Here is a 15,276-nt window from a genome sequence, read left to right on the forward strand (position 1 = left end):
ACTTCATAGACCAGTCTCCATCATTCACTGACTTCATAGACCAGTCTCCATCGGCCACTGACTTCATAGACCAGTCTCCATCGGCTACCGATTTTATAGAGCAGTCTCCATCAGCCGCTGACTTCATAAACCAGTCTCCATCAGCCACTGACTTCATTAACCAGTCTCCATCAGCCACTGACTTCATAAACCAGTCCCCATCAGCTACCGACCTCATAGACCAGTCTCTGTCAGCTATTGACTTCATAGACCAGTTTCCATCGGCTACCGACTTCATAGACCAGTCTTGATCGGCCACCGACTTCATAGACCAGTCTCCATCGGCTACTGACTTCATAGAGCAGTCTCCATCAGTTACCGACCATATAGACCAGTCTCTGTCAGCTATTGACTTCATAGACCAGTCTCCATCGGCTACTGACTTCATAGACCAGTCTCCATCAGCCACTGACTTCATAGACCAGTATCCATCGGCTTCTGACTTCATAGACCAGTCTCCTTCAGTTACCGACTTCATAGACCAGTCTCCATCGGCTACTGGTTTCATAGACCAGTCTCCATCAGTCACTGACTTTATAGACCAGTTTCCATCATCTACCAACTTCCATCCTACCATACCCCGTTGTGTTCATATCCCTTTTTTCCCCTTTCTTTCACGTTTCCTTTCCCCCTTTCCGTATTCGTTTCCTTCGTATTCCTTCATGTTCATTTCCTTACTTTCTTTCTGCATTCCTTCCCTTCCTTTCTATCCTTTCTTTTCATTTCCTTCCCGTTTCCCCACACTCCTTCTTTACTTCTTTCCTTAATGTCTTCTCTGTTCCCTTCCTCTCTATGCGTTTTTTTCTCCTACCCTTTCGAGCTACTACCATTCCCTTATACCTTTCGTAATTGTTTCCTTTGCATCTCCTTCCGTTTTCATTGCCTTCCTTTCCTTCCCTTTCCTTTCTATTTTTTCTTTCTCGTTTCCTTCCTCCACTTCTGTATTTGTTTCCTTCGTAATCTTTTGTTTCAATTTCCCTTCCCTTCCTATTCTTTCCTAGGCTGCATGCATCCCCAAATTAGTTTTGATATATCAAAACTTATCAGAGGGGATGTGTGCAGCCTAATCCTTTCCTTCTTCTCTTTAAACTCTCCATATCCGTAATCCTTTCCTTAATCCCATCCCTGTTCCTTTTCTATCCTTGCGTTTTTTCTCCTTCCCTTTCATTGTGTCTCCATCCTATCTCTTCATATTCACTTCTTCCTCGTTTCCTGTATTCCTTTTGTTTTTGTATTTTAATTTTCCTTTCCTACCTTTCGTATAGGTTTATTTCCTTTCTTTTCCTTTTCCCCTCTTTTCCCCCTCCATTCTTGCCCTTTCCTCTGTATTTTCATTTTCATTTTCCCTCCCTTCCTATCCTTTACCTTCTTGTTTCTTTACTCTTTTTCCGTACTCATTTTCTGGACTTCCTCCCTCTTCCTTTCTCCTCTTTGCCTTTATTCTCTTTCCCTTTCTTTCCGTTTCTGTTTCCGTTTCTTTCCTATACTTCCCTAGTTGTCTACCTGTTCTACTGTTTCCCTTTTTTTCATTCTCATTCCCTTGTGCCCAATGATTTATGAGTGCATAGGTTATTTAAAGTTTATTGAATAAAGAGACTTCCATTCAATAACTTACCCTTTCTATTCTTATTACTCTTAAAGGAAAGCCCTTTTAAATCAATACCTTTTTCACACTTTTGTAATTGCATGTTTCAAGCTTCTCGCATATTCTTTTCTCCTAGTCTTTGATCGAACTTCCAAATTCATTTGAATCATACGTTCTCAGCGGCATTTTCATTTTTGTGTCCTCAGTGTCCTCGTCTTGTTGTTTCTTTTAAATCAGTTTTTTTTTTAATCAGTTAAATATTGTCTCTTTTTAAATCAGGTAATAGTATTTGACGTCAAAATTCAATATTGGTTACGTCACTTTTTTAAGAACTTTCAAAAAACCAAAATGGAAGTTACTTCTTTTTTAGAAAGAATTTTTTTATGAGTTTTGAAATTGTCAATCTTTTTCAAGGGATTCATGCTCTGTTACGATTTTCTTATAATCTACCGTAGACTAGTAAACTAGTCGGTTATTACTTATAACCTTATAATAAAACTGTCAATCAAATGATGTAAGCACTAATTAAATATTCAGCGCGCTTGAGAGAAAAGGAAAATAACCGACTAGAAGCTACTTCCGAGGCCTTTTTTTCTTCACCTAAATCGTAAGGATAGACATACCGATTTCTGTATGTCTCATCCGTGCGGGATTGCATTTATTTTTTTTTCTGTTTATTTCGTTTTTAGAAATGCTTATTTATTTATATGTTCCCATGTTAATGTTACTATGAAATATCATTTAGTCAAAAAAGTTGAATGGATTCTCAAAAACCTAAAAAAGGTTGTAAAATTAAACAACGTTTTTTGAGGGAAGAAGCTTCTAGTCGTTGAAATTCAGAAAAGACACGCAACCTCACCTCTTCGATTCTTTTTATCTGGAGCTTGAATTTTTTGTATATGGGTCTGTTTTCAACGACTAGTTTACTAGTCTAAATCTACCGTCCTTTCTCAAAGTCAGACAAGTAAATACTTTAATAAGATAAATTTTTGCGGGGATTAAATTTCGCGGATTTTACGGATTTGGGTGGCATCAGCGAAGTTAGGTCCGATCGAGAGTTTTTAAAGTGCCCTTCAACGAGATTAAATTCCCGGTAAAAACTTTTTCCGACCCGCGATCTATTTTCATCGTTTTTCGAAATTCGAATTTATCGTTTGCGATATGTAATACATACTTCATCTCCATTCCAAAATCACGACTCTTAAAAAAGTTTTTGTTCATTTTTCCTGGAAAATGTTTATTTCAATGTTTCTGCCCTTTTCCAAAAAAAATTCATTTCTGAAAATTTTGCGGATGTGGTTAACTGCGAAATTCAATCCCCGAAAAAATTCATCCCAATGAAAAATATACCCACGCAAAACTTTGGGCATGTTTTGATTTCCTGAGGCAGAACAAATGCCCTAAAGTGCCTAGGATCTTAATTTAGAAAACAGATATTCTCTCCTAACTTAAAATTTGAGGTATTTTTTAACACCCCTGTGTCACAGACCCGGTGTAACCCTCGTTTCACTGGGAAATTCGGCCGAAATTTTGTCCTAGGTGCCAAGGGTATTGTAGGGGATTGTAGGGTAGCCTACAATCTCAGCCCCATTTAAATTCAATGGAAAAATTGCACTCCAAAACCATCCCCACTGGTCTTTTTGACTTTAGAACAATAAAATCTCTATCTCCATTTCATCCCAGCTGTGCTGCGACACAGGGGGTGTTTGTTTCTTTTTACATATTTTTTACACTTTCCAAAATGTGAATTTTGACTCCAAAAGCTTACGATGATAAAATTACTGTAGTACAGTAGTCAAATCTTATAGTTTTATAGTTAGTTACAAATCTACAAGCACTTTAGAACATTTTTTCGATTTCAAAGCACGTTCTTACCTTTTCCTGTTTTATCCCTAATTTGTTACTGTAAAGGTAAACCTTCCACTAATTATAATCCAAATTATTAAAAATAATGTTAAAATATTGCTTAGTGTTCTCTTAAGCGTTGTTAGATTTAAGCAAGTATGCTTTTAAAATTGAGACATGACCTCTACAAGCAAATAAAAGAAAAAGTCCTGAAAGATTTTGAGGAAATTCAGGAAGGGAGAAAAATTAGAATAGCGCAAGCTTTATCAATAGTTTTGTCGCTTTCCCAACTATTCTTTCTAGTGCGAACAGACTACAATACCCCTGTAATTTTTAATGCTAATAATATCAATGATTCAAAGTAGTTTTCCTCTCGTTTTAGTATGGCCTGAAACAAACTTTTTTGTCATTTTTCCCGAATTCTTTTCCTACTGGAAAATACAAATGTATTTAAAGATACTTACGATTAGTGCCAACATCTCCTGCGTCTAACTGTGTATTCTAAGGTCGTAGCCAAGTTTGATTTTTCTTCTCAAAAAAGTTTTTTGACATTTCCAAAAATTATATTTGACGTCAATATTTTTTTTAATATTTCGAAAATTTTGAAATGACGTCAATTTCGCTCACTTTATTCTTAGTAGAAATGTTACACTTGGCAATACGTTGATATGGAAAAGAAATTAATTTGAGCTTGAATTGCTTTGAGGTTGTAACCCTAACATTAGAAGTTCAAAGATTTATGACTCTGTACCAGAGTGTGTCTCCACTTTATCGCTTCGTAGTAGTACACTCTGTCTGTTTGATAAAATATTCCCGTACGGAGACCTATGCGATTAAGTATGATTTATAAATAGCAACACTTCTCTCATCGTCTCCCCTCTCTCAACAAACTCAATTGCAGCGGTCGGTTTGAAAAATATCAAATGAGAAAAGACAATGACAACAGGCCCTCTACAGTAATGAATTACAGACAAGCTATTTACCAGCTCTTCTTTATCTCCTTTTCTTTTCAGATATTTGACGGTATTCAAGATATTCGAACAAACAAACATCTCTTCTATGTAAGTTGATTCCTGTCTATAAGAACTTCTGTTTTCTACATTTTTCGGACTCCCTTAACATTAAATGGAATTCGGTTCTGTCAGCAAGAGGGTAAGTTTTTTTCATTTTCCATCCTTCATTCTATTGGAAATTATCTTGATGTGATGATTATCGCCACTGTGGGTTTTATAAACACTAGATGAACGGTCTCGGACGTTCTTTTGATAATTTGGAAGTTGTATACTCGAATCAAATTGGACCATGTATTGCACGGACATCTAAAAAAAGCTTAAAACTATTAAAACTTATTAACCATCATATTTTCTCACTTACAGATTTTCTTGGAGCTACTGATCATTACAATCTGTCCTGAAGTTCGTTCACCTGAAGTCGTGCGTAGTTTACATGAGAAGATCGGACGTAAAGAGCCAGAAGGTGAAAGCGAAATGTTTAGTCCAACCATCATGGATGCTGACGAAGCCTTAGAGATGTCTCACCTGGCGTTCACACCGAATCCTTCCTCAGATATGAGACAACCGGAGTTTGCGAACGATGGAGGAACAATGCAATTCCGTTATGCTTCACATGGCATCTTCGATTTATAATATTTTCGGATAACCGTGTTTATTTTTTGACTGTCTTTTGAAAATCTTTAGTCTAGAGGATAGGACTGTGATTTGCCACAAAGTTAGTTATATTCGTGAATAACAAGTTTCGAAGATCGCTTTCTACATTACATCAGACACGCGTTATCCTAAACGGAGATTTATTTCAAAATCTACTAGCTTTTTGTGGACAAAGTCCTCGAGGCTGAAATAATATTTCTTTGCTAAAATTTTCCTTGATGGTAATACAGCTACGATTCTTTTTTGAATAGTTTTTGATATTTTTTATTTGAAACACGCATCAAAATAATCTTTTTTTATAATTTTGTAAATATTTTGAATCGGAATTACTGACAATATTATTGAAATATATATATTTTCTTTCTATTGAACAAAGTCAAAAAAACCGATTTGCATTACCTCCATTTTCAATACTTAAAACTCTATCCTTTATTAGGCCGTTGTGTCAATCAGCTAAGTTCGTAAATTTATGGGTTCATTGCCTGTCAGGGTTTTGAAAAATTGTATTTTTGATATCTATTTGGGTCTCAAAATTTTAAAGTTTTAAGGCCAAAAAACATTTTCCCAAAAATATCCCAAAATCCTTGTTTTTCTCACTCTTACACCCCTGCAGTTGACTTTCACTTATTGAACTTTGGGAAGCCTGAAAAACGTACCCCTTAGAGCTTAGAGCCACACCTACGGAAGAGTACGGTACCTAATCTTGAGTGCCTGCCCCCTGGAGGCAAAATGCTATAATAATGAACCGAATCACGTTTCAAAAAAAGCGGTGAGACGATTACAGTGGACTAGGCTGATACATGATACCAATCTTTCGACTGTTTCTATAGCTCGCAATTTGACTTCTGCTCCATGTACGGATAACTAACCTCAGCCGTACCCGTCCCGTTCCCAAGTATCTCATCATTATCGCAACCGGACAAGTGAAGGTACGTCAGTGAAACAGTGAAACATATGAACAGAGACCCGGGGGGGGGGGTACTAACCTTGTCGACCGACGGGGGGTGCTCCCTGAGGTTCGAAAAATGGACCCTAGGTGGGAATCGAAATTTGCAAAAAAAGTGACCCTGAATTAGTCTGAATCGCAGACCTCTACAAAACCCCATGTAGTATAAGGAGCACGAATCCGTTAGTGGATGCCAGCAGCCTAACCCTGAATGGGACTGAAATTCCAAAATGTCCTCAAATTTTCAACTTTTTCCCCAAATTTTCCAAAAATAGGCACCCTACGAGGGGCTGATTTTTCTATTTTGGTGCTTTTGCGACCCTACCTGGGACTCGTGGAGGTTAAAAAAGGTACACTAACCAGCGGAGCATCCCCGTAACCCATCTTACCCTAGTACACCCCCCCTCCCCCGGGAACAGAGACAGCAAGGGGAGGATATCCGAAATTTCTAACAGGAGGAAAACTTCTTCAATCTTTTTTTTCGACGACGTGTCTTTTAGTCGTGGAAGTTGTCATCAAAAATGACGGCTTTTTCGCAAATGAGAGGGATTCATTGAGCTTCGTGGTCACTCTTACCTAAAAATTCCCTCAATAAATATTTGTTCCGCTTTAATCAATGTTTGACCACTGCTCGCTCTCATCATCTTCCATTGAATTTGTAGATGGTAGCTGATGGAACTGCTTGCTCGAGATGTGATGGTCTCGTATCACTGAGACCTCAAAAAATAAAGGATTTATGCATAATATTGAACAAAATGAGCAAAGATACGAACGAGGGAAATAACAATACAACCAATGGACATAAAGGAGAAGAATCTGATGAAAAACAAGTACAACCAACATCATGGACAGAACTTGAAATTGTCGGTAGCACACGAAATCTAAGTCCAACTTTATGGACTTTCACGCACCTCACTGCCTTGTATCTTCGTGACAATGGGATTTCTAGAATACCTCCAGAAGTTTCACGACTGAAGGGCCTCACTAAGCTTGATTTATCAAAGAACAAGATCAGAAGTTTACCTACTGAAATTGGTGACATGATTGAACTCAATGATTTGAATTTATCATACAACGCTCTGCGAGTATTACCAAATGAAATTGGACGTTTATTCAAGTTGAAAAGCTTAGGGCTGCAAGGAAATCCTCTTCCCTCAGAAATAATGAATCTAGGTTTAGATAATTTGTTGATGTATTTGCTTGGGAATTATACTGGTAAGCTAGCTAGGTCTTTTTTTGTGATCTCAAATAGAGGCAATCAATTAATTATCCCCTTCATTTTAACTGTCCCGTTATTACCGGTTGGCAAACAATATCATCCACCAGGATGCTTTGTCTCTTATGTTCCCCCTATTTTCTACTTTCCTATCTTCTATCCTGCTGATTTTCTGACTTTCTCAAGTGTTCTATAACTGTTTTCTAAGTATTTTTTCTGAAATTTGCCTGTACCGGTGGTCTCCGACCCCGGATCAAACCACCAAATACAAGCAACCTTGGTTTACAAACCCAATGCCGCTTGCGCCAACAAGACACGACGAAGATCCATCAATCACAAATATACTTATAGCGTGTAATTTGCAGACCTTAATTAAAAAAGCTCCCAACCCTACCAGTGCCCCTACAAGGATCCCTACAGTACAGGATCCTAAGGTAAGTCTCAGGGTACGAAGTGCCCCTAAGAAGGCCTTCAACCTTATTTTGTGACTCTCGAGCTCCATCCCTAACCCTAACTGATGATAACCGAACCACCGTCTAGGTCCGCAGATTGAAAAACTTCACTTGCATTCTGCCTGGTGGATGATATCGTCTGCCAACCGTTATTACCCAAGATTACTATATATAAAAATAAAAAGAAGGGGACATCCCTAAAAATGGTGTTATTTTTATAAATTTGGATTTACATGGAGACGATTTTGTAGATAAAATGGCTGGCAAACCATATTATACTCCAGGATGCAAGTCACAGATTGTTGATGTATGAGAAATGTGTCTTTTTGAAAGGAAAACTTTTTAAACGAAGTAATCAATACTGAAAAAACTAATTGGCAATGCTTCCCACAAAGATTACAAAATCAAAACAACTTTTTGCATGCAAGGAATTTTTTAGTATGCCTATTTGTCGTGAACCAAAAATGATAAAAAGAACCCAGTTTCCTTTTGTTTGATGTGACCACCATACCGCCAACAACTCTGCCTTGCCGTCTCGCCGATCAAAATGAAAATAGGTAGTCCTGTGTGTGTGTGGCTTCTTAGCGCCTAGAGCGTGTGCTTACAATGAATAATAAGGACAGGGAAACCAGTTCCTAAGCTAGTCTGAGAAAACCTCTTAGTTGTATGCTTGACTCCCAAGGCTGTAAGTAAGTGCGCAATTACACAGTTAAAATTTACGCAAACGCCCGTGTGCAATCTGGTGCAACTGCACGCTTATGATCCCGCCCGGGTTGAGATTGCTTGAGCAGATTATAGAGGGTTCAGATTTTTCAAAATTGGGCGAATACATGGTCAAACAGGCAAAAGTTTCCAACATGATCATTTTCTACAATAAATTTTGAGTAAGATGTCCAAGGCTTTCCAATTTCAACGAAGCGATCAGAAGCAAAAAAAGGTTTTTTAAATGATAAGACTACAATCAACGCCAAAATATTTGGAACAAAAGGGGAATTCCCTCAAAACTTCAAAAACCGCAAGTGATTTGTGTTTTGAAGTACAGTTTGGAAGTAGAGTTTTAACTCTGACAGCTACCTTAAGGGCAGAAATATTCGCGAGAAGAAATTTTCGCGGAATTTAATTTCGCGAATCAGAGCTTCAAAATGGCAAATTTCGCGGAATTTAATTTCGCGAATGGGCCGATTTCAAAAGTTTCACGGAATTTAATTTCGCGGTTGAGGGAATTATTTGTCTACGAAAAGCCCTATTTTGCCCTAAAAAGACCAATTTTAGGGGTGATTTTTTTAATTGTGAGAATATTTGTGTTTCGCGGAATTTAATTTCGCGGTTTAGCCATTTTGGTGTGTTTCGCGGAATTTAATTTCGCGAATTATGCCCAAATTCGCGAAATTAAATTCCGCGAAAATTTCTTCCGCGAAAATTTCTTCTCGCGAAAATTTCTTCCCTTAAGGTAGGTAAAATCCATGTGTTTCCATTTCAAGAAATTTTGCGCAAGTCATCGATGACTCAAGAAATCAACATTATAAACCAATAAAAGATCAAAGAGAAAAGCCTTAAGTGGGAAAAAATGAGGTTTGCCAATCTTGGGGATTTCCCAAGCTCAAGATTAAGTTGCCAGGTTTCATCATAAGTTTTCCTGTGGTATATATATATGAAGACTCCCCGGATTGGCGAACATGAACGAATAGGAGAAAAACTAAAAACTCACACCTGGAAAAAATTTACATTGTTCTATTTTGTTCAATCACAAACGCTCATGAAAGCGCCAAATATTTTACTATCCAATCACGGCGATATCAATTGTTTTATTTTGTCCAATCAAAAAATTGTTGTACGATTGTTTAAAAAGAAGTATCCAATCAAATGAGGGTAAAAGGGCTTTCATCCAATCAGAACAGAAAGGATTCTTTGAAAAAATAATCTGTTCTGATTGGATGAAAGCCCTTTTACCTTAATTTGATTGCATCAAATTCCTGCTTTCGTTTAAAAACTAAATTCATCCCTTAGAATCAACGATTGAAACAAATAAAGTTAATTGACTACTCATTATCCAAGGTGCCGAAAAGCCATTAGCGCAAAAAAGTAGGGTCAGTCATTAACCTTCATCATACATGGCAATCTCATTGGTTGAAATTTAAAAAAGACTTTCAGATGGAGCGAATTACGGAAACAACTAAGAAGAAGGGACCACTTTTGTTTTTATTGCAGATTTCGATATAAAAATTGCATGGGGAATACTTCTGTCAATGTGTATTATGTGTCAAATATGTATATAAGCATTGTATTGTTGGAATAGAAAAGAGAGAAGAGGTAAGTCTAGTCTAGCCAAATTGTCAGCTGTCAGAGGGCGTAAAAATAATGTGAGAGCTTATTCGTATCAAAAGCAAAACACACAGATTTTACCAAGACTTAAGACTTAAGACCTTAGGATCTCAGGATCTCAAAGCTCAAAAATGTTCCAATAAGCCTGAGTTCCGCCCGCATACCTTAGAATATGTCCTGTATTTTCGAGAAAACTCAGAAATTCGTAGAACTCTTGGAAAAAAATATAGAAATGCTACTAAAAATATGTTTCCACAAGCACAAACTCACTTCCTCGTTTTTTCTCTTTGCTCTGTAACGGCCCGTCCAATTGCGTGCGTATTCGATACATCGGATATGCGTTGGACAGAGATGTCGAAGCGAAGAAAGCAAAAAGATTGACCAGCTTTGATCATGTATTGTTTTAGCCATTCCTATGTCATTTCAGGCCCAAAAAAAAAATTTCTAACACCCCCGTGGGGGGGAGCTTAAAGCATCCCCCAAACCCCCAGCTCAATTTTTCTCGCTCGTTCCGCTCGCTCGTACCGCATTTTCATTCTCATAAGTTGGCAACTATGTGTAATTTTAAGGATGGACACAAGTATTTTGCATGTGTTTCATGTGTTTTGTTTAAAATTCCTACGTCATTTCAGACTGTTTTTTTAATTGAATATTGAAAGAATTTTGAAATGTTTACTGAACTTCTAGTTTGATAAATGAACTTGTTTGTTTGAGTACCGTGAACTTGGGTAACTTGCATCAGTGGATGCATCAAATGCCTGACCAATCAAGGCAGCAAAATTTCAAAACAAATGGAGCAGTGCAAGAACTGCGAGTTTCTCACCGACATAATTGCAGGTAAATAAAACAGCATGGTTGGACAATAAAAAATCATGCAAGATCATAAATTTTAAGATGGCAGGAATTCAGATGTTTCTCGATGGCTGCTGGATGTAATCTCAAATTTAATAATGATATTAAACACACTTATGTATGACATCGCTTTTATGATTAGGAGATACACATTTTACAACCTGCAAATTTTGTAAATCAGGTTTATTTTGATTTAACTTTGTATTTTGATAATAACAAACTAGGTCATTTATTTGAGGACTATGCATGTTAGCCTCCACTGATGCAAGTTACAGGATCTCACGGTAATACATAGCGTCAGCCTGGGTTTAGTACAATTCCCAACTGTATAAACAAAGGAAAAACTTGAATTACAAATTTGTATCCACAAACATTCTGATACAAAAACATAGATTTTTGTTTAGTGTTTTTTTCTTAATATTTTCTATTTCTATGCGGGATTGCTGTCTTTCAGGGGCTCCTTTTCTTTTATTTTCCTAGGGGCTTTTGCCAAAACTATGATTTTAAATGATTTCCTGAGGACTAATTTTCAAGAACATGGCCAAAAATTGCAAATATTGTTAAAATCAATTCACACAAAATTTAAAATCCACTTAAGGTAGTGATTCATTCATTCATTCATTTATTTTCAGTTTGTCCACGTCCACCAAACAGAGAATGGCTACCTGTTACGCAAAATACGACAAAGAACGGTTTGTTCAAATGACTTGTCCTTGAAAAAGATTTTTATAAGAAATTTTTCTATTGCTATCTTATTTCTTACCCATCAATAGTTGCTTGATTAAAATGAAATTCATTCATGATCCAAAATAATAGTGTTATGTCCTCTAGCATTTAGTAAGTAAACACACAGAAAAGATCTTTTCCCTAGGGTAATTCGACCCAGCATTAATCCATTAGTCCATAAATCATATCATACAACTCTGTACAACTCCCTTTTTAGGAAGCTTCACGGTCATGTCATATAATGTCTTATGTGAGAAATACACTACAAGGCAATTGTATGGCTACTGCCCTCAGTGGGCATTGGCATGGGATTACAGAAAGAGTGCGATCTTAAAAGAAATCTTGCAATTCAATGCTGATGTATTGAGTTTACAGGTATGTAGTTTACATAAAGTTTGGCTGAGAAACTACTTTTCTTTTCGTAGTATGATGAAATTCTCAACTTCAGTTGAGCTAGAATCTGAGAATGTCTGTGTGTATGTCTCAAAACTTTGGGGCAGCCTGGAGACTTCAAAAATTATCAGATTTGGCTGAAATTGGGCACACTTGTTCCTTCAGTGAATATAAAGTTATTCAAATTATTTAAAATTTTCAAATTAACCCCCAGTTGTTTTTTTTTCAAAAATTTTGATTTTTGGGTCGTGGAGACAAGTTTTAAAACTAGTTTGTTTTGCTACAATCGGGTTTTTGAATAATCTGAAGCTACTGAAGTTAAGCCCACCCAGAGCATTGTGCACGTTCGTTATTTTGTATGGATGGGTGAATATTGAGAAACTGATTCCATACACGGTTTTTTTTTTAAGCTACTAGTTTTACCAAGCAGCCTCAATGTTTCTTAAGAAATTGGCTATTTGAGCCTTAAATGTTTCTTACATGTTTCTAAACTTTTTGACATAATCAGCCTTATGGAAGGCTGGATTGGAAGGTTCTTAAAAAAAACGAATTAAAAAATGTTATTTTCTCATTCTCAGCCTCGGCATGTTTCTTAGATGTTTGTTAGTTTTTAGGCATTCTGAGTTTTTAGGCATTCTTGTTTCTTAAAAGTGTGTTTCTTAAAATAAAAAAAACGTGTATTCAGAGAGAAAACCTGTTCAATTAAATTGTATACACATCGATTAATTACTTTCCAAAAGTTTTCACTTATGTTTTTTCCTTTAGGAAATTGGAACAGAAGTATTTTGGAATTTCTTCCTGCCAGAATTAAAAAAGAACGGCTATGAAGGGATCTTCAATCCCAAGTCTCGAGCGAAAACCATGTCTGAAGAAGATCGTCGATATGTTGATGGATGTGCTATTTTCTGGAACTCTGCTAAGTAAAAGGACTTTTCAGTCAGGGCACATAAATCAAATCAATATTGAAGTCATGTTATGTGAATTGTATTCTTACATTTTAACAAGGATTTCTCATGAATAATTTCTCTGTTTTGAAAGTTTTTTCTATTTAATTTGAAAAAGAATTTGTGTACCTTGCAGCTCTACTGCAACACTCTAGTTTCTTTGAATGTATAGAATTTTTCTGAATTTATTTGTGTTGTATTCTTCCTTAGATTCACATTGTTGAAAGAACATCTTGTTGAGTTCAACCAGCTAGCAGCTGCGAATTGTGAAAATGCAGATGATATGTTAAACCGGGTGATGCAAAGAGATAACATTTGTATGATGGCTTTATTGGAGACAACAGAACCAGTAGCAGAGCTGAATAACAGCAAAGGGAAGCTAGTTGTCACCAATGCCCACATCCATTGGGATCCAGAATTTAAGGATGTAAAAGTTATTCAATCCGTCATGTTGATGAGAGAGCTCAAGAACTTCCTGGAAGAATCTAACGGAGGTATAACTAAAGTCCTTCCTAGATTAGTTATCCATAAATGTTCATACGATTATAACTTATGAATTTCAACAGGGTATTTTTGGATGAATTAAATCTGTTTGCAGTGAAATTAAAAATTATCCTAAATAGAAGACCGTTTTAACTGATACTGAGAAAAAGAAATTCTATTCTATTCTATAATGGTGACATTTCAACTTGACCAATATTTTAAATGTCTTAATATTTAAGTCTTCAATCTTTAATAAATCCTTCTCTTTTCTTCAGGAAAAGCGGGCTTGAAAACACCATTTGTCATTTGCGCTGACATGAATTCCTTGGTGGACTCTGGCGCCATCGAATATGTTGAAAAAGGGAAAATCCCAATCAATCATCCAGATTTCAAGACCATGAAATATGGGGGTTTCCTCTCAAAGCACACAGATAAGGAGAAGAAAAATGGGGAGATGGTGACGCACCCTTTCAAGTTGAGTAGAGTTGCAAAAGAGAATGAACTGCCATTCACTAATTATACATATGACTTTGAAGGAGTGTTAGATTATATCTTCTATACTAAAGATGAGTTGACAATCCTAGGTGAACTTGGTCCTGTCAACTTGGAATATCTGAAGAAAAATAAAGTCATTGGGTTTCCACATCCTCATTTCCCGTCAGATCATATTTGTTTGGTTGTCGAGTTTGATTTCAAATTGCCTTCCAGGTAGTTTGGACTCTCTTCAACCATCAATTATCTAAAACGGTGAATTGTTATGTGAATTTTTTTAACGTGGAATACTTCTTCCAGATTTTACATCTTGTCGGATTTGAGCACATTTCTTCCAACCTACATTTCCCACAACCCTGCATTTTTCTTTATGGATGACATGGCTGGCAAAACTGAGATCAAATTGTACTGGTTGCATCAAATTTTTCTTTTGCTTGACTCGTGGAAATCGGTTTTAACAATTATTTGTGAATTTCATCCCCTGCCCCCATTATTATATATGATGTTTAGTTGTTTTTGCTTTGTTTAAAAACATATACAACAAATTTTTTCATTCCTAAATATATGAAAGATGTTAGGAAATTAAGATAAGTGCCAAAAATGTAAAATTTATTCAAGTTTCTTATAAATGTGGTTATTATATATTATTTTTTAGATTTTTTTGTCACATTTTTATTGATTCAAAACTAAATGATATTTTCCTAGCATTATTAGATTCTAGATCTTCGTTGAACGAATAACCACGTTCACTAATCTCATAAAAAAAGAAACTGTGATACTTTTTTTCTCTCAAACTACCTAGTGAACTACCTACCTAGTAAATTAGTTCTTTTTTGGTACAAAACTTTCTCACTGATATCATTATTGATAAATTTTTAAAAACACCTTTTTATTGATTTTGAATTTTCCATTCTGTTATCAAGGGACCTTCGTTAAAATTAGAAATGAAGCAACATTTAGGAAGAAATTTATTTTCTGGATAGAATTATGGTAAAAAGCCAATAATATGCATAATTTTGATTTTACCATCTTGTTAATAATTATAACTACTGTAATAGTAATAGATCTTTTAAGAAATCCTGTTTAGATTTTTAGAAAGTGACTATTTTTTCTTGTACAAAGTATAATAATATGGTGTGTAGGGATGTTAAGCATATTGTATCTATTAAAAAGAACATTTTTTAAGCTTTTTCCAAACAAACCCAAAGTTTTCACAGATTGTTCTGCTGATGAGATTTTCATTTGTCAATACTTTGACGACGTAAAGAGTTTTAAGTTCATATGAATTACAAAGTCTGGAAGATTTCGCACGAA

The 15,276-nt window shown here is 36.0% G+C and overlaps 2 protein-coding genes across 2 annotated transcripts in view; both read left to right on the plus strand.

Annotated features, from left to right (window-relative positions):
* The window catches only part of LOC136808227 (sorting nexin-25-like), a 37,935-nt gene extending 32,738 nt beyond the window's left edge, over window positions 1-5,197 (plus strand). Inside the window, exons 21-22 of the mRNA XM_067064762.1 lie at window positions 4,483-4,530; window positions 4,846-5,197. Of these exons, the coding sequence (XP_066920863.1) occupies window positions 4,483-4,530; window positions 4,846-5,115 (318 nt within the window). The 3' untranslated portion in view covers window positions 5,116-5,197. The remainder of the gene's footprint in view (window positions 1-4,482; window positions 4,531-4,845) is intronic.
* Window positions 5,198-6,716: 1,519 nt separating this feature from the next.
* LOC136808228 (CCR4-NOT transcription complex subunit 6-like) lies at window positions 6,717-14,277 on the plus strand. The gene is made up of 6 exons (XM_067064763.1): window positions 6,717-7,297; window positions 11,557-11,616; window positions 11,868-12,025; window positions 12,809-12,963; window positions 13,198-13,481; window positions 13,746-14,277. The coding sequence occupies exons 1-6, from the start codon at window positions 6,745-6,747 to the stop codon at window positions 14,180-14,182; spliced, it is 1,647 nt and encodes a 548-aa protein (XP_066920864.1). The 5' UTR covers window positions 6,717-6,744; the 3' UTR covers window positions 14,183-14,277.
* The last annotated feature ends 999 nt before the right edge of the window (window positions 14,278-15,276 follow it).

Source organism: Clytia hemisphaerica, unplaced genomic scaffold (genome assembly GCF_902728285.1).
Source record: "Clytia hemisphaerica strain Z4C2 unplaced genomic scaffold, Clytia hemisphaerica genome assembly, whole genome shotgun sequence".
NCBI lineage: Eukaryota > Metazoa > Cnidaria > Hydrozoa > Leptothecata > Clytiidae > Clytia > Clytia hemisphaerica.